Raw genomic sequence first — 19,679 nt, forward strand, 5'->3', positions numbered from 1 at the left:
TAATTACTAATTAAAAATGAATACAATTCTAATCATTTATACCTGACATTTTTTAGATTTAATTTTTAAATCCATTGCAGAGGGCCAATTAGAGGTAACTTCCGGGCCAAATCCCCGCCCAGTTATGCTCTTATGTTACTTGCCGTTCCGGCCAATAATTCAATTTCATTACTTGACGCTTTGACATCTTCAATGGGTCGAATTTACAGATATATACCGGGCAGGGATAGACGTTTTATCTGTTCACTGATATAGTAGGTGATAAAAATGTTTTAATGATTTATTACTGCAGGAGAGTTTAAGTAATCCATACACCATGATCCCGTTAAAACGCAGGAAAGTGTCTCAAACTGTGAACCAACCAAATCAAACTTGTAAGTTTCCTCATGTGTCTATTTTCATCTTGGAGAGAAAGATGGGATCAACTAGACGAGCATTTCTCACACGACTAGGACGAAGCAAAGGATTTCTTATTACAGACACTTACAGGTAGAATTACTTTCAATTTAAAACATGCTAACACAAAAGTACCATCGGGTTACCATACTAGTACCATGGTTTTCTTTTCATTACCTTGGGTAACAAATGTAACATCATGAAAGTAGTGCTGGGCAAAGATTAATCGCATACATAATAATATATATAATATATGAGTGTGTGCTGTGTGTAATTATTATGTATATAATATATAAATGCACATTCATGTATGTATTTAAGAAACATTTACATGTGTATATATATTTATTTATATTTTTATATATTTTATATTATATATAAATGTAAAAAATTGATATATAAATATTTCTTAAATGAATATAGTATGTGTGTGTGGTTAAATATACATAAAAATTACACACAGTACGCACACATATATTATGCAAAAAAAATCACTTTTATTTTGTATGTGATTAATTGCGATTAATCTTTGCCCAGAAATATATTTATATATATTTATATAGAAATACATATATTTACATAATTTATCTTGATTTATCTCACAGTTCGTCCATCACGCATGTAGTGTCAGAGAACAACACTGGAGATGACGTCCAGACCTGGATTGACAACCAAACTGGACAAGAATCTTCCAGTTCAGTTCATCTTTTGGGCATCATCTGGTTTACAGAGAGCATGGAGGCTGGACAACCTGTTCCCGTAGAGGACAGACACATATTAAAGGTTACATAACACACAGTTTTTCTGCGTATCTCATGTTTATCTTGAGTACCTACAGAGTAGTATTGCATTCTTCACATCTCTGAAGATCTATAGGTGCTACAGTGGATCTTGGGCGTGGACTGCTTGAATTAACATTTTAATTTCACTTTAATTTACTTTATAACCTAATTGTGTTCCAGGTTAATCCTAAACAAAATGTGAACGATAATACAATGCTGATAAAAAGTTATGCTTGTCAAAGACGGACACCCTTGAAGCACCACAATTCATTACTGACTGTGAGTTCATCATATGCTTCAGTCATGTGTTCATGTAGTTTTTTTGGAAAATATGGGCAGTTATTAAACATTATTTAATGTCTTTAAATTTTGTATATTATCTTTTACCTCCTGTTTTTAACCCTGTTAGTCACTAGGCTTGCCGCGATGGTCGGTGAAACGGTGATAACCGGTGCTTCAGCCTCTCACCGGTTAGATCACTTGCCCACCGCGACACCGTCTTTCACCGTCGTGTTTGTATTTTCGTGTAATTAAATCATTTAGTTTCGTTAGAGAGAGCAAACACTTACAACTGAATGTGTCTGCAGACTGAATTTAGCGGAGCTGAACGCGCGTCATGTCACAGAGCATCAGGTGTCAGATTTCATTTATTCCTGTCAGAGTGTGCGAGCGAGGCAAGCTGACTGACCAGACGAAGGCAGAAGCCGCGCCCGCGTGCTCACTCGTTTTTGTTATAATATACATAAATGATGTTTAATATAACCGAGATCGTTTTGTTCTTGTGTTTTTCATCAAGAAAAATAATAAAGCCATCATTCAAGCAGCGCTTTATGGAGAAGTAGGCGGTTGCTCTGCTTGGGACTGGCGGGTTTCTGTCAGAAGTACCTGGGCACATTGACTCAAGCACTTAATTAAACCAGCTGTTGCACTCGCATTGCACGCAAATTCATAACGCGATTTAACGCAGCGTACGCAAGCACTGCATTTAAACAGTTGTGTAATTCAAAAGTGAAAGTAAAATGTGCACGCCTGCATGCGCATTTATAAGCCCCTCCCACCCGGTGAAACCGCGATCACCGGGTTTGGGACGCGCCGATTAACCGGTGAGAAAATTCTGTCACCGCGGCAACCCTATTAGTCACTAGTATTTTTGCTCAATAAATAATGATTATTTTGGTACAGATATATCAGGGTTTGTATTTGTCATTTCAAGCTGTAAAATCTCTCTTATACTGTATATTGATGGGTTTTGATATTGTAGTGTTTTGATGTCTCTATTGCTTCATTTCTATTCACCAGGCAGGTTAAGATTATTTTCTCTGTCCTGTAGGAAGCTCTTGAACTTCTGGCTGAAAATGCAGAATACAGCGATAACGAAGGCAGGAGTGTGGCATTTAGACGGGCAGCGTCTGTTTTAAAAGCACTTCCCTATCGAGTGCAAACTATGGATCAGTTGAAGTGTTTGCCCTGCCTCGGTGAGCATTCACAGAGAGTTATAAAGGTAAAACTTTCTGTCAAATCGAGTTAATGTTTTTTAACAAGATGTCAGTTTTATGCAGATACAGTATATATATGAAGCATGACTATCACTTCCTATGATTCTTTTAGGAGATCTTAGAAGATGGAACATCAAGTGAAGTAGAGTCAACACGACACTCTGAGCAATTTCAGGCCATGAAGGTAAAGATTCTGCATGTTAAAGCCTAATATATTTTTGATTAACCCTAGCTTTATATGCAAAGACAACAACAGGCCATTTGTACGTTTACTCCACTGAAAAGTGCAACTATGTGACTCCTATCACTATCAAAACATATCTCATAATGCAATGTTTCAAAGTAATAAACTGCAACGTTAAATCATTGTTTGAAATATTTATTGCATATTTTTCTTTATTGTATAAATTTATCTTTTTATGAGACATTTTCAAAATTGAGTCACAGTCTGAACATTGCAGAGGTTAAAGGCGGAGTCCACGATGTTTGAAAAACGCGTTGGAAAAGGAGACGGGCCGACTACCAAAACACACTTATAGCCAATCAAATCAAATCAAATGCCGGGTTGCGTATGTGTGGGGCGGGTCTATCAACAGAAGGTCCAGATTCTATTGGGGTAGGGGCGTGTTTGTTTAGGTGATTTCAAATATCAACATTGGCTTTCAAACATTTATGGACTCCGCCTTTAAATAGCAATTGACAAAGGTTTGATTTTCTAGCTGTTTCTTTAAATGACCGGTTCAACAAAAAATGAAAGTGAGCCCATATTTAACTCACCTTTAAGCCATCATAGTGATTTATATGTATATGACTTTCTTCTTTCAGTCAAACATAGTCAGCATTATATTAAATTACATCCTGGCTCTTTTCAGCTTTATAATAGTATTTAGTAATAATAGTATTATAATAGTAAATGGTGCCCCATTTATAAAACTTCACATGAAGCACACCCATCCATCAAAATTAATCTAAACGGTCATCAAAGTGTATTTTTGTAAGAAAAAATTAATATTTCCTTCAAGAGGATGAGTAAAATAGGGGCTAATTTTCGTTTTGGGGTGAACTATTGCTTTAAAGGGGACATATCATGGAAATCTCACTTTTCCCATGTTTAAGTGCTATAATTGGGTCCCCAGTGCTTCAATTAAACTAGAAAATGTGAAAGAGAACAACTTAGAAATGTAGTTTTCTCTGCAAGAATTTGAAAAAATAGGTCATTGAAATTTGGATCCCCTTGTGATGTCACAAGGGGATCTTATTATAATAATACCGACCCTCGATCGGCACAATCCAACCACGGCACTGCCATTTAGTGTAGAGAGAGAAAATAATTGACAGCAGAATTGAGTTTGAATTTCAACAAACCACCATTACGCCGATTTCATCAGCTCATTTGCATTTAAAAGGACACACCCAAAAATGGCAAATTTTGCTCATACTATAAAGTGCCAATTTTAACATGCTATTATAAATTATTTATATGATATTTTAAAGTAGAACTTCACATACGTACTCTGGGGACACCAAAGATGTATTTTACATCTTAAAAAAAGTCTTGTGAAAAGTCCCCTTTAATAAAACTGTACAGCACATTTGTCTTTCCTCAGGCACTGACTGGTATTTTTGGGGTAGGTGTTAAGACGGCAGATCGCTGGTTCAGGGAAGGTTTGCGGTCTCCATCCGATCTGATCTGCACTGGACAGCAGTTGAACCGAGCACAGCAAGCGGGTACTGTAGTCCACTCTGCTAAATCTTCACATAACCCTTTGATAAGCTTTGAAATGATCCAGATTGACCCAAGTGACCTCATTGCTTTCAGGTCTGCAGTTTTACGATGACCTGAACAAACATGTGACTAAAGCAGAAGCTGATATGATCAGTGAGATTGTGAAGGAAGCTGTGAGTGCTGTGCTGCCTGGAGCAGAGATCCAGTTGATGGGAGGATTCAGAAGGTGGGAACACTGCACCAATCATCTGTAATTTATAAGGCAGATTTATGAGACTTACTGTATTGTTAGGGGGAAAGAAGTCGGTCACGATGTGGACTTTCTCATCACACATCCTGAAGAAGGCAGAGAGGAAGGACTCATGCCAAAGATCATAAACTGGTTGGAGGGGCGGGTACCTATGATTTTTCTTCGTGATTCACATCATATTTTGTTCAAGGATCTCTAAATTATAGCAAAATCTCTTATTTTTCATCAGAATTTACTTTTATATCAGAAATGGACCAGAAACTCTTATTTGGAAAAATTGGACGGTCCAGCTCGGCCAGCTAATAATATGGACCGCTTTGAGAGATGCTTTTCCATATTTAAGCTTGACAGACCTGCCGAGGCCACGGGAAGTGAAGGTGTAAGATCCAGCGACCAATCAGAGGCCTCGAGCTGGCGAGCAGTGCGGGTCGATTTGGTGGTCAGTCCTTACAGCCAGTTTGCCTTCGCTACTCTTGGCTGGACAGGATCAAAGGTGTGAATAAAAATTAAAATATTTGAACTTTTACCGTGCAGTGTTTTAACTCCCAATGTGCTGTTTGTTTCGCAGCTTTTTGAGAGGGAGTTGAGACGATGGGCGGGGCAAGAGAAGCGCATGTCATTGAGCAGCCACGCCCTTTACGACAGCAATCAAGTGAGGACCTGCAACTCATAATACTAAATATATATATAGCATTAATTTTATGTTATTGTATCTTTAAACCTATATACAGTATTATGTCAATGTTTTAAAGAAGCAATATTTTCATTAACTCATTCCCCGCCAGCATTTTTTGAAAAGTTGCCCGCCAGCATTTTTTGTGATTTTCACAAAAGTTTTACAAAATGCAAACCAGGAAATTTTTCTTCTAAAAATACATAAACATACAAATATATCAAATGAAAGAACAGACCCTCTGCTTTCAAACAAACAATAAACAAACAAACAAAACCAAAAAAAGTTTCATCCTATCTATATTTTTTCTCTGCTTATAAACTCTTAAATATTGTTATTTTTCTAAAAAAAAAAAAAAAATTTTTTGCAAAAAGCCTAAATAATTGCATTTTAGTGAAGGAATTAATTCAGAACGATTATCAAGGCATACACAGAGTTTAAAATTGTTATTTTTAATAAAGTAAATAATTTTTTGCTTTAGTTTTTTTTATAAATTGGGTAAGTGCACCATCTAGTGGATAATAGCGATATTACAGATTAACTTAAAACCTTATCAGGAACACTTTTTCCATGCAAATGTTTTCTCTTAATTGACGAGAAAACTTGTCAATGGCGGGAAAAGAGTTAAAAACATAGTTTCGACTTTTCGATTATCTGTAACATGTCTACTGAGTAAGTCAATAACTTTGACAAAGAGATTTAGTAGTTATAGCAGAGTGATAGATGACTGTAAAAAGGTCATGGGTTCGAACCCCAGGGAACATATTTAATGATAAAATGTATAGCTTGACTGCACTGTAAGTAACTAAAAGCATCAAAGTTTTAATGTTTGTCTCTCTCTGTCTTGTAAAATCATACAGAGATGTTATGTCAGAGTCCAGTCAGAGGAGGAAATCTTCGCTTACCTGGGTCTGGAGTTTATTCCTCCGTGTGAACGAAACGCCTGAAAACGTCTCTATTCGTTTATCACTACATATGTGCCTGTTTGCTTTACATTCATCTGCCGACTATGCATTTCTGCTCTCAAAGCAGTTGATCAGATCATGTGTCGTAAATAAAGCTTTTTAGTAAGTAATGGAAAGAGAGAGCAAATGTTTTGCAAAGATCAGATATCTGACAGTGTTTTAGTGCAAATGATTTGATCAGAAGCGTTTAGTCTTTCCATATCCTGTGCTGTGACTGAGTATGAGGTTCTTTTAGGTAAAACTTGAACTAAAATGGAGTTATTTTTTGTAAGAGATTTCCTGTTGATATTTATAAAATACATTGTTTGAAACTTGATCATTAAATTATTTATATTTTATGCTTAAATACATCATTAAAACTATTTTACTTGAAACTGTTACTTTATTTGTTTTTTTTAGCGATTTTAATCAAATTTTTATCTGATGGATGAGGCAAGTTTAAAGCTGTTGTGAAGAAGCTGATTGGTTTCTACATGTATTATGACCATTTTTGTCAGTGTCTATTGAATTCAAACAAAAGCAAACCTCATGAGCGACATAGTCACCCAACAAAGACACATTAAAGATGTATTTTCCTAAAATACATGTAAAAACATTAGCATTTTGTTACTGAGAAAATTTATTTGAACACTGCATCTTCTTGGTTATTTGGACCATGTTTTACCCATTTTAATTTTAAGTAAATAAATGCCAATAAAAACATATAATTTTTATTAGGAACTTGTGTTCTGTAGTTGGCAGAATTAACCTATAAATATTTATAAATTGAAAATGCAGAAAAACTGAAAATAATCTTGAAGTGGTCTCTTAATTTTTTTATTATATTAATGACAAATACAATTTATTTGTGATAAAGATGCAATCACCAAAAAAACAAAAAACTTTGTGTAGATCAGAGATTGGCACATGCAAGTAAATAAATCAACCCTACATGCAAGTATAAAAATGTGATACAGTATCATCTAGAGAGCAGAGGTGCCCAAACGGGACCTTTAATTTGGCCGTTCATGCCACGTTAGATGTTCATATTTCTAATAAAACATTTTCTAAAATTTATTTTTTTGTTTTATTTGTACATTACAAACATGTAAATTGAAATTATAGGCAATTAATTAATTTTTTAATGTACATGCATACTTAAAGGTGTATAGCATGCATCACAAACTCAACAAACTGGGGAACTACAGGCTAATAATGGAGGGGTCAAAGCAGTGGCACACAGACAAAAGGAAATTGATTAGCAAGATGATTAATTTTTTTACAACAGTTTTGAAAATAAAACTGCATTAGTTATGCACAAACAAAGTAATGTATATTTATTTTTTAAATATTACAAAATTATAAATTAGGAGAATCAGGGCAACTTCAATATTAAAATAACACTTGGTAGGAAAAAGTTTGGGCACCCCTGTTCTAGAGACATGTAAATATCTTTAGTATGCATATATAATCATAAGGTATCTACAGGAAGCGTTTGAGGTTAGATGATGCTTGACATTATTTTAACGTACTGCGTTTGCACCTGGATTACTGTGACCTGCTTTTCTTCGTACTGCTGTGCACCAATACAGGCTTTACTGTATACGGAGACCTCCGCCTCACTGTAAACGGCCGTCTCTCTCTCTGTTGGAGTTCTTTCACCTCTGCTTGTCTCCAGCAGTGTTTATTTAGTCTTTACATTAAAAACAACTGGGTCACATCCAGAAAAAAATAGCTGGAAACCAGCAACATCTGGTTTAATTGCGGTTCATATATGTTTAAATGCTTCATCTGGTAAAAGCTGTAAGTTTGTATAATTGTTATTATAAAAGATATTTCTACATGAGGTATTGTAAATTAACCCTCCTGTTATGTTCAAATTTTAGCAACACTTTTTAACCCAAATAGTTTAATATATGCAAAATAACTTTAAAAAATAAAATTGTAGGAAAAAAACATAACTTTTTATTTTTATATAAATTGTTTATTTAATAGATTAATTGCTATGAAAACATAGATTTTGTAGCACATAAATTTAGTTTATATTTAGTGAAACGTTTAAGTAGTAATAATTATAAATAATATATAACATTAATTTTATTTGAGAACAGTTTTACCAGTTTTCCAAATATTAATACGGTACTAAAAAACGCAAATTTGATCAATTTTACAGGAACACTGTGTGTACTGTATGTACATTTATATAGGATACTTGGCAGACACAATTATCCAAAGTGCTAAAAGTAACTTAAAGTCAAAAAATAGGTTAAAATGTTTAAAAATACAATTCACATATTTTTCAGAGATGTAAAAGTAGCTTTGGGGTAAATTTGACATAATAGGAGGGTTAACATTCATCTGTATATAACCTAATATATTCAATTTGATTTAGTCATAATAAATACTATTGTTGACCAGTTAATTTTACAATATTTATTAATAAACGTTGTAAAATTAAATTTAGATGTTGTGTTATTACAGTCTAAACAATAACTGCATTATAAAGGCGCAAATTATTTTGTAAAGGTATAGTCTGGGTCTATACAGAAATTATGGCCATTTTCTATCATTGTTTAAGTTCACAGAAAAAATCTGTTATCATTTTACAATTTCTTTGTTCGGCTGAATACGAACCCCTATTTTGAAAAATGTTAATAAGAAAACGGATCTGGGGCACCATTTACTTCCATAGTATAATTTTTTTACTTTTATGGAAGTCATTGGTGCACCAGATGCTTACAAACATTCGTCAAAATATCTTTATTTGTGTTCAGGAGACCAAATAGGTTTGTAACAACTTATGTGCATAAATGATGACAGAATTTGCATTTTTGGGTGAACTATCCCTTTAAGACACGATTTAAATCTTTTGTCATATTCATTGCAACAATCGTATTATTAATTTCATATTATGTGACACTTTATCATAGACAAAGAAACAAATAGACACTGTGAAACATTATAATTGATCTCTTATTGCTGTATCATCCTCTGGTAACGGCAAGTCTTATTTAAGGTTAAACCGGCGTGACTCATTTCATCTACCTAAGTTGTAGTTTACACTGGTTTCAACCAGGAGACGCCTTCTGCTAACAACATAATTGACCTCTAAATGTCATTTTAACATCAAAGGGCACGTCTACGTTCACACCTCATGCCGGCTTTCTCATAACACTCCTGACAGGAACAGGAAAGACCCAAATGTAGTTTTCCCTCCTCCCTCGTCTTTCTCTGCAGAGACGCTCAAGTGTCCATCATCTGCTGGCATTCACAAACATGGCGGCCTGGCCCCGGCTCCTGCCCTGCGAGCGTCGTAAGAGACGGCTGTGGATCTGTGTGTGAAGGATGGGTGGGGATCAGCAGTTATGCTCAATAGAGCTTTATGTCGTCTTCACACCCCCACCACCACCTCCCCCCAGATCCAGGTGTGAACCAAAAGTCTCCCGAATGGGCCAGCGGAACGGACGGGGACACCTTTGGGTCTCCGTGAGAAACGGACGTACCGAGGGTCCCTCTCGAGTTCTGAGTGACCCGAATTTGCCCTGCATATACCTTTCGTATACCTGCTTCACCGACCGGGCCTGTTCCACCGGTCTCTCCTTTGAGGTTGATCCTCTGATTGGAGTCAATGAAGGATTACTGGATATGTTGCAATCAAGTTGATGGGATTAACAGGATTAGTGGCTTTGATGGACTTTCTTTGCATATGAATGAAAGAAAATGTTACAGGAACACTTTAAAGAGCACTAATTCAATCCACTGATTGTCCAATTGAGGGATAAACATACACTAAACCTAATCCATGGTTGGGTGAAATATGGACATTTTCTATGTTAAATTAACTCAACGGTTGGGTTTGCCCATATTTTACACAACCAAGCGTTGCATTTTTTTAGAGTACATTTATGCACAATTGTATTTTACACAGAAATTAAAACCTTGTCTGAAGATTTGCCTGGAAATATTGCTGCCTAATAACAAAGTTTGAGAGTTTTCGTTTGTGATTTTAGCCTATGGTTGAAACGAATATGAACAAACTCAAACAGCTGGGTTAAATAAACCTGAAAATGTCCATATTTAATAAAACCATGAGCTGAAAAAACCCAGATTTTTTTTCGTGTACAAGCACAAAAGGACACTTGTCATTTTAGGGAATAAAGTTTCTCAGATTGTGTTGGCCCATTGTTAAGTAAAATATAGACAAACCCAAACATTGGGTTACCTAGACAATGTCCATATTGACCCAACCATGGGTTGAAACAACCCAGCATTAGTTAATATAAATCAATGGTTGTGTTTGTCTGTATTTTACATGCAATATTGGGTTGATTAAACCTATGGTTGGGTAAATATGGGACAAAACCAACTGTTGGGTTAAAAGTACACCTATGCTGGGTTGCTGTTACCCAACAATGGAATGAAACAACTCAGCATTGGGGTTAAAAAAACCAGCAAAGGTTTATTTATCTGTCCAATTTTTATCTGTGGGTTAAACCACCAGATAACGTTGGGGAAAAAACGCTATTTTTTGTTTGTTTTTTATTACAAACACCAAATGACCCGTCATTTTAGGGATTACATTTTCTAAACCCAGTTGTGTTGGCCCATGGTTGGGTGTAATAGTAACAAATCTAACAATTGGGTTAAATAAACCTAGAAAATGTCCATATTTGACCAAACGATGGGTTTGAGCGTGTAGAAGTACCAAATGACTTGTCATTTTAGGGAAAAAAGTGTATGAACCCAGTTGTGTTGGCCAATGGTTGAGTAAACTATAGACAAACCCAACCATTGAGTTAAATACAACTATATGGAACAACCCAGCATAAGTTAATCATGAACCAATGGTTGGATTTGTCTATATCTTACATGCACTCTAAAATATGTGGGTTGGTTTAACCTATTGTTGGGCAAATATGGGACAGAACCAACTGCTGCGTTATAAGTAAACCTATACTGGGTTGTTGTTACCCAACCATGGGATGAAACAACTTAGCATTTGGGTTAAAAACCCCCAGCATAACTTTATTTACAACCCAACGCCCGGTTCCGTCCAATATTTACCCAACTGTGGGTCAAACAACCATTTAATGTTGAAAAACATGCCTTTTTACTACAAACACTAGGAATTAAATTTTCTAAACCCAGTTGTGTTGGCCCATGGTTGGGTGTAATATTAACAAACCTAACAATTGGGTTACATAAACCTAGAAAATGCACATATTTGACCAAACGATGGGTTGAAACAACCCAGATTTTTTTAGCATGTACAAGCACAAAATGACTCTTGTCATTTTAGGGAAATAAGTTTCTAAACCCAGTTGTGTTGGCCAATGGTTAAGTAAAATATAGACAAACCCATCCATTGAGTTAAATAAACCTAAAAAATGTCCATATTGGATCCAACCATGGGTTGAAACAACCCAGCATAAGTTAATATGAATTATGAAGTTAATATGGTTGGGTTTGTCTTGCAATTTAAAAATATTGGGTTGGTTTAACCCACGGTTGAGTAAATATGGGACAGAACCAACCGCCGGGCCACAAGTAGACCCATGCTGGGGTGTTATTACCTGGCCATGGGATGAAACAACTCAGCATTTGGGTTAAAAACCCCCAGCATAGGTTTATCTACCACCCAATGCTTGGTTCCGTCCAATACTTACCCAACTGTGGGTTAAACCACCAAATAAGGTTGAAAAAACCCAGATTTTTTTTCGTGTACAAGCACAAAATGACACTTGTCATTTTAGGGAATAAAGTTTCTCAGATTGTGTTGGCCCATGGTTAAGTAAAATATAGACAAACCCAACCATTGAGTTAAATACAACTATGTGGAACAACCCAACATAAGTTAATATGAACCAATGGTTGGGTTTGTCTATATCTTACATGCACTCTAAAATATGTGTGTTGGTTTAACCTATTGTTGGGTAAATATGGGATAGAACCAACCGTTGCGTTACAAGCAAACCCATACTGGGTTGTTGCTACCCAACCATGGGATGAAACAACTTAGCATTTGGGTAAAAAAAACCCAGCATAGGTCCACCTATAACCCAACGCCCGGGTTTGTCCAATATTTACCCAACTGTGGGTTAAACAACCATTTAATGTTGAAAAACATGCCTTTTTACTACAAACACTAGGAATTACATTTTCTAAACCCAGTTGTGTTGGCCCATGGTTGGGTGTAATATTAACAAACCTAACAATTGGGTTACATAAACCTAGAAAATGCACATATTTGACCAAACGATGTGTTGAAACAACCCAGATTCTTTTAGCATGTACAAGCACAAAATGACTCTTGTCATTTTAGGGAAATAAGTTTCTAAACCCAGTTGTGTTGGCCAATGGTTAAGTAAAATATAGACAAACCCAACCATTGAGTTAAATATACCTAAAAAATGACCATAGTGGATCCAACCATGGGTTGAAACAACCCAGCATAAGTTAATATGAATTATGAAGTTAATATGGTTGGGTTTGTCTTGCAATTTAAAAATATTGGGTTGGTTTAACCTATGGTTGAGTAAATATGGGACAGAACCAACCGTTGGGCCACAAGTAGACCTATGCTGGGGTGTTATTACCTGGCCATGGGATGAAACAACTCAGCATTTGGGTTAAAAAACCCCAGCATAGGTTCACCTATCACCCAATGCCTGGCTCCGTCCAATACCCACCCAACTGTGGGTCAAACCACCAAATAAGGTTGAAAGAACCCAGATTTTTTTTTCGTGTACAAGCACAAAATGACACTTGTCATTTTAGGGAATAAAGTTTCTCAGATTGTGTTGGCCCATGGTTAAGTAAAATATAGACAAACCTAACCATTGAGTTAAATACAACTATATGGAACAACCCAACATAAGTTAATATGAACCAATGGTTGGGTTTGTCTATATCTTACATGCACTTTAAAATATGTGGGTTGATTTAACCTATTGTTGGGTAAATATGGGATAGAACCAACTGTTGCGTTATAAGTAAACCTATACTGGGTTGTTGTTACCCAACCATGGGATGAAACAACTTAGCATTTGGGTTAAAAACCCCCAGCATAAGTTTATTTATAACCCAACGCTTGGTTTTGTCCAATATTTACCCAACTGTGGGTTAAACAACCATTTAATGTTGAAAAACATGCGTTTTTACTACAAACACTAGGAATTAAATTTTCTAAACCCAGTTGTGTTGGCCCATGGTTGGGTGTAATATTAACAAACCTAACAATTGGGTTACATAAACCTAGAAAATGCACATATTTTACCAAACGATGGGTTGAAACAACCCAGATTTTCAAGCACAAAATGACTCTTGTCATTTTAGGGAAATAAGTTTCTAAACCCAGTTGTGTTGGCCAATGGTTAAGTAAAATATAGACACACCCAACCATTGAGTTAAATATACCTAGAAAATGTCCATATTGGATCCAACCATGGGTTGAAACAACCCAGCATAAGTTAATATGAATTATAAAGTTAATATGGTTGGGTTTGTCTTGCACTTTAAAAATATTGGGTTGGTTTAACCCATGGTTGAGTAAATATGGGACAGAACCAACTGTTGGGCTACAAGTAGACCTATGCTGGGTTGTTATTTCCCAGCCATGGGATGAAACAACTCAGCATTTGGGTTAAAAAAACCCAGCATAGGTTTATTTATAACCCAATGCTTGGTTCTGTCCAATACTTACCCAACTGTGGGTTAAACCACCAAATAAGGTTGAAACAACCCAGATGTTTTGCATGTACAAGCACCAAATGACTCTTGTCATTTTAGGGAATAAAGTTACTGAACCTAGTTGTGTTGGCCCATGGTTGGTTGTAATATTAACAAACCCAACAATTGAGTTAAATAAACCTTTAAAAAAAACATGGGTTGAAACAACCCAACATAGGTTAAATTAAACCATTGTTTGGGTTTGTCCATATTTTACACACTCTGGGTTGGTTTAACTTATGGTTGGGTAAATACTGACAGTAAAAATTACTTCAATTGGTAAAAATTTGTAGTTTTTTTCCACTTCAATTTTTCACTTAAAGTATTTTAAACTTAAACAAATAAGTTGAAATAATGAGGTAATCCAACTTTTCACTTTTTACAGTGTTGGACTAAACCAACTGTTGGGTTATAAGTAAACCTATCCTGGTTCCATGGAATGTTGAAACAACCCAGCATAGGTTTATTTATTTATTTACTTGGTTCTGTCCAATATTTACCCAATCAAAGGTTGAAACAACCCAGCCTTTTTAGACTGTAAGCACCTAATGACTCTTGATGTGAATAAAATTTCTGAAGCCGGTTGTGTTCACAAACCTGAGTATTAATGATATGCAAATGTCCATGCTGTGTTTATTTTCCAGTCATGCGATGTTGATGTGTGGATACAGCACAGCTGGTTGTGTTCAGCCACCGTGCCCTGCAGCACAACAGAGACACAATACATCTGCCGTCATAACAGAGCAGCAAACAGGTCTATTAGAGATGAAAGAGACTCATTGAGGACAATCAAAGGCTGTGACTGTTGGTGGTCATTACTGTGTGAGACCGCCGTCTGTAGCAACACTTCAGACTCAATGTGAGGGAGGAGATCTCACTCAATGACTCTTCCAATGATCTTCTCAACGCTCGGCCCATATTCTACTAACAGCTGAAATAATGGATGTAAATACGTTTAACTGGACTCATAATCACAAACGTATAGGGAGAAATTGAAAGCAGCTATAGCTTAAGGAAAGATCTATGAGTTTAAATGTTATTAACATGCCTCAAGATCAAATACAAGAGATGCACAGATGTTAATTGTTAGTTTATGTTATGGCGGACAACATTTTTTATATGCTACCAATCTAGTACCAATATATAATTTTACATGTCTTCATCACAAAGTGTAAAAAGAGATAAAGGACTAAATACACTGCAAGTGAGAAAGAGTGCATACAAAATTAACCCAAAACTAATATTTAGTCTATATCGTATCATTGAGGGAATTATATGATATGGAATGGGAATAGGGAAAGGATTTGCATTCCTTTCCTTAATGCATATATAAAAATAATACATATAGTAGTAAATAATATTAATGCCAAGACAGCAACCCCCAAATTTGGGATTTACATTTACCAATTCACAGTTCACAGAAAGTCCTTCTATGATGTCTTATTAGCCAAAATATTTTTTATCATTCAGATTCTGCTTTAATATCAGATTGTGTTTATCCCACTGCATTGTCCTATCAAAAAACGGTTACGAATAAAGTGTCTCTCTGTCTTTCTCACACGCTGTAATCGGTGTTTTTAATGACAGTGTTTGTGAGAGGAGAAGTGGCCTGTCGTCTCCAACCCCTCCCGTCTGCCCTCCATAAAAACAGGCTCCTGTCTGCAATGCTGCCTGATGCCTCCGCTTAAACGCACATCAAAGTAAGGGCTGCTTTATCACATATCAGAGCCCGAGGAAATCGGAAACAAGACGGTGACTGTCCCCTTACCTGATCCTGACTGGAATATAGAAACCACCACGCTGACAGATCACTGAATGATAACACAGGAATGAAATTGGGTAGTTTGTTTGGTGTCTCAGCGAAAGAGAGATATGAAGAGATAGTGTAAACAAATAATCAGTCCTTTGAACTTATAAATGGACTGGAAGGGTGGAATATATTTAACTCTTAGCTAAATAGTTTTATTCTCATTATTCAATTATTGCAATGAATAACAGATTATATCAATTGAATTGAAGCTTTGAAAACATAACACAGTTTGTACATTTTCTTTTTCAAAATTAGTGTTCCAATTAAATAAAGTTTTACAGAAAACTTGGTCTGCTAAATGCATAAATGTAATGTAAATATAATATTATAGCTCAGTTGGTAATGCATTGCATTAGTTGTGCAAAAGTTGTGGGTTCGATTCACAAACACACTGATAAAAATTTATAGCTTGAATGTGCTTTGGGTAAAAGTTACATTTACCCATTATGGCAGATGTTTTTTATCCAAAGCAACTCATACATTTTATTAGCATGTGTAGGATCGAACCCATGACCATTTGCACTGGTGATGCAATGATCAACCAAGTTACTCTACAATAACACTACATGAAAGTTTTGGCCAAATGCATAAGCATGCAAACAAAATGACTATGAAACTGATCATGTCAGGATCAGACGTCTAGTTTTGAGTGACGTCTAGCGAACCTCTGCTCTGTATGCAGAAAACCTCCACCCGTGGTGCCGCCTTTCTGTTTTTTCTATCCCTCAGTGTATTCAAAAGGGATCAAACCCTTTAGATCCTTTTGAAACAATAATGGGGCAATCTGGGGCTGTTTTATTGGCTTGTCTGATAATCACAAGTTGTCTGGCAGGCACTGACTGATCAACTTAATCTTCAACAAGCAGCTGATGAATCAGATCAGCTATGTGTAATGATCCCGTTTGGGGAGGGTGAATAGATGCCAGGCCTGGAAGTTATCTCTATCAGCATTTGGGTCTCTACAGACTACTGTCTCCATGCTCGTGTAGTGTTTCGAAAACAGCCCATTAACTTCTACCTGCCACTTCAAAAGAGCCGTGAGCTTTGATACCAATACCCACTGAAAAGAGTATCAACAAAGACTGTATTACACACATTTGCAGCCACTCACAGGAACATTATGGGTGTAAGTGAGAGAGATAGAGAAAGAGAGAGAGAGAGAGAGAGAGAGAGAGAGAGAGAGAGAGACTTTATTATTACATTTATATTATACAATGTATCTACTGTAAAGTGTTAATCTATATGCAAATTGAATGAAGCGCTACAGATTGATTGAAAATTGCAGCCTACAAATGAGAGAACATGTAACGTTTTATCATAAAACTGATTCAGATTATACTCCAGTATGTCACTTATGCGAGAAACACCTACAAAATTATTTAAATACAAGAATATGAATTGTATCATGCCCTCTGCCCAAACTGGTTATTAACCTTGAACTTCAACCATCAGGCTCCTAATGTGTACATATAAAGTGACATATATACACACATACACAAACCTCAGAGAGGTGGAAGGATCAGAGATGGGTTTAGGGAGGGGATTACATCTCCAGACTTACTGGTGCCAGGAGTTAATGGGTTCACTCAAGGCCGATTGAGACGTCTTCATTACCACACTTGTGAAAACTGAAGGGGTGGAGATCAGGACAGGGGAGGATGTTTCCTTTGATCTTGGGCAAAGTGAATTGTAAATGAGCTGGGATTATCCCTATAAATACTTGAGCCCTATAGTGGAGGTGTGAATCAGTAGAGCCAAAGCCACGCTTATCAGAACACAAACAGATCTGACTCACTTCATCACAGACCTTCATTCTGTTCACAACCAACCCGGACCTTGGGAGTTTAAGAACTCACCTTTAAAAAAAACGAAGATTGCTGGATATTTTCCGTTCTCTGCTGAATTTGGACATATCCGTGGAGATGAAGGGTCACTTTTCCATCGAATGGCTCTCTCAAAGCAGCCAGGCCTCGTGTAGCTCAACGGCAACGCATCCATCGACCTCTTGGGTCCCTTCTGGACAGGAGGGGCCCAGCACGTCCGGCACAGCTTCTGAGAGTCTTCCGGGCTTCTACAGCAGATGGAGACCGGAAAATACGGAAAATCAGGAGACACAAGCGCAGCCGACAAACAGTTCTTTATGTACAACTACTCAACAGACTTTACCAAACAACAACAACCAACAACACACTCATGGTAAAATACTGTCTTTAATATTTATTTACATTGAGTCATGAAATGTTTAAGTACTATATAAATGTTTTAATTAAAGTTTTAAAACTTTTACATTATCTACAAAATGTATTTGCAAGTAAATACTATGTAATCTTTATTATGATTCAGTGTTGAGGAAATACAAACTCTTACATATATAAATAAATAAATAAATACTAAGAACAATACAGCTCAGTTTTGTATGTAATGTATAATTTTTAAAGCATTACTTTGCCATAAACAAGCTAAACTTTTTCCTAACAGCTCTCACGTGTTTTTCTAATATCAATCAAACTAATTGACGTAATGCAATGACGCGTAAAGGCATGCTTTATATATTGCATGTTTGTACGCATGTTTTAATATTGAATATTTACGTTTATGTCTTTTTTTCCTCACAGCATCTGAACCAGGCTTCGGCAGCAGCACGGAGGAGGAGGAGACTTCCGGGTACGAGAGTGAGGGTGGGCGTTCCCTCTCACCTGCAGCATCGAAAGACTCCGCCCCCTCCGCGTCGCCATCCACCGGCCGCAGACCCCGAACAGCGTTCACGGCTGAGCAGATCAACAGTCTGGAGAAAGCCTTCAAAAGAAACGCTTACCTCGGTGCCCAAGACAAAGCAGAACTCTGCAAAAGATTAAATCTGTCTGATAAACAGGTATGTGGCTATATTTGTGCAAATATTTAACAGTTTTGGTCGTATACACAGAACGAGATGTAGTGAAACGCTTGGTATGAGTGGCATTTTCTTATCACAGTTTACAAAACAAATTATAGAGATAAAAAATTAAATCAATTTAAGATAAAGTAATTTAAGATTAAGAGTTAAAATAAATATATATTTGAAAAACTTTAATGGAAAATAAGTTAATATGAATGTATGGCTGTCTTGAAGAGTTTGATCTACAAAGGTGTCTAACTTTCAATATTTTTTTTCATCAGATTAGAAACTGGTTCCAGAACCGACGCATGAAGTTGAAGAGGACCGTCCAGGACAGCCTGGCTCATGCTTGTCAGGCAAAGGTCGCCTCCCATATGATGCACTACCCTGAGCTCCACAGTTTCCGCCCCGCTCCCTATCCCAGCTACTACACTGGAGTTCAAGACAGCTCGGCTCCTTACGGCCAGTGTCCCCCAGCTTTTCACTACAGTCCAGCCACAGCGGGAAACATCCAGGCCCTGCCCGTGGAGACCCTGTACCAGTACAGTACCCTACAGAGCTTACCTGTCCATCCCAGTAACCCCTCTGTGATGGGACCATACCAGCCTTACCACTCCCAGTACTACAACGCACAGTGAGAAAGGGAATGCCATATTCATTTCTGCCTGTCAGCCGAGACATTTTATTCCTCCGAAGCTTTGTTTACATTGTGAATACAGGGTGAAGTGCAATAATGGATGTGAACCCTTTAGTAAAAAGTGATATTAATTTAAATGTTTGTAAATCTTGAAAAGATGTATTTCATTCATGTCTATTTGTACAAGAGGATTGTTTAATAAATTACCTTTTATTTGACTATACTTTGAATGGCTTTTTTCGGGCGTATAAACTTTTTTAAGTAATTTACTTGAGTAGCCTACTATATTGAAGCTAAATAATTTTAGGGTAAAGCATACTTTAATTTATTGAGACTTGCATACTTCTCTGCACATCATAACC

The 19,679-nt window shown here is 36.5% G+C and overlaps 2 protein-coding genes and 1 long non-coding RNA gene across 5 annotated transcripts; 2 read left to right on the top strand and 1 right to left on the bottom strand.

The window, feature by feature from the left end:
- Positions 1 to 133: 133 nt before the first annotated feature.
- On the top strand, positions 134 to 6,662 carry polm (polymerase (DNA directed), mu). 3 transcript variants are annotated; one of them, XM_055207543.2, is made up of 12 exons: positions 134 to 254; positions 337 to 489; positions 1,002 to 1,179; positions 1,359 to 1,457; positions 2,509 to 2,679; positions 2,787 to 2,858; positions 4,282 to 4,402; positions 4,494 to 4,626; positions 4,693 to 4,795; positions 4,880 to 5,143; positions 5,219 to 5,302; positions 6,184 to 6,662. In XM_055207543.2, exons 2-12 carry the CDS (start codon positions 416 to 418, stop codon positions 6,268 to 6,270), a joined length of 1,386 nt encoding a protein of 461 aa, XP_055063518.2. In that variant the 5' UTR covers positions 134 to 254; positions 337 to 415; the 3' UTR covers positions 6,271 to 6,662. The 3 variants fall into 3 exon arrangements, with proteins under 3 accessions (XP_055063518.2, XP_055063517.2, XP_055063519.2); XM_055207542.2 differs by having other exon boundaries at positions 168 to 489; XM_055207544.2 differs by lacking the exon at positions 1,359 to 1,457 and having other exon boundaries at positions 168 to 489.
- A 1,009-nt stretch (positions 6,663 to 7,671) lies between these two features.
- Positions 7,672 to 18,537, bottom strand: LOC129446482 (uncharacterized). Its single transcript, XR_008645193.2, has 4 exons — positions 18,397 to 18,537; positions 17,662 to 17,876; positions 14,593 to 14,695; positions 7,672 to 9,965 (listed from the first exon to the last, which is right to left on the bottom strand). It is a non-coding gene; the product is annotated as an uncharacterized lncRNA (long non-coding RNA).
- On the top strand, positions 17,728 to 19,540 carry ved (ventrally expressed dharma/bozozok antagonist). The gene is made up of 3 exons (XM_055207545.2): positions 17,728 to 18,001; positions 18,421 to 18,677; positions 18,962 to 19,540. The coding sequence occupies exons 1-3, from the start codon at positions 17,728 to 17,730 to the stop codon at positions 19,316 to 19,318; spliced, it is 888 nt and encodes a 295-aa protein (XP_055063520.2). The 3' UTR covers positions 19,319 to 19,540.
- The last annotated feature ends 139 nt before the right edge of the window (positions 19,541 to 19,679 follow it).

Source organism: Misgurnus anguillicaudatus, chromosome 12 (genome assembly GCF_027580225.2).
Source record: "Misgurnus anguillicaudatus chromosome 12, ASM2758022v2, whole genome shotgun sequence".
Taxonomy (NCBI): Eukaryota; Metazoa; Chordata; class Actinopteri; order Cypriniformes; family Cobitidae; genus Misgurnus; species Misgurnus anguillicaudatus.

Bases quoted from the DNA above. Each gene is read 5' to 3' on its own strand.
- polm (XM_055207542.2), top strand. From the start codon at position 317: ATGATCCCGTTAAAACGCAGGAAAGTGTCTCAAACTGTGAACCAACCA. The intron at 1,458-2,508 runs GTGAGTTCATCA...TCTGTCCTGTAG, and splicing joins ACCACAATTCATTACTGACT to GAAGCTCTTGAACTTCTGGC. The intron at 2,859-4,281 runs GTAAAGATTCTG...GTCTTTCCTCAG, and splicing joins AGCAATTTCAGGCCATGAAG to GCACTGACTGGTATTTTTGG.
- ved (XM_055207545.2), top strand. From the start codon at position 17,728: ATGAAGGGTCACTTTTCCATCGAATGGCTCTCTCAAAGCAGCCAGGCC. The intron at 18,002-18,420 runs GTAAAATACTGT...TTTTCCTCACAG, and splicing joins CAACCAACAACACACTCATG to CATCTGAACCAGGCTTCGGC. The intron at 18,678-18,961 runs GTATGTGGCTAT...TTTTTTCATCAG, and splicing joins TAAATCTGTCTGATAAACAG to ATTAGAAACTGGTTCCAGAA.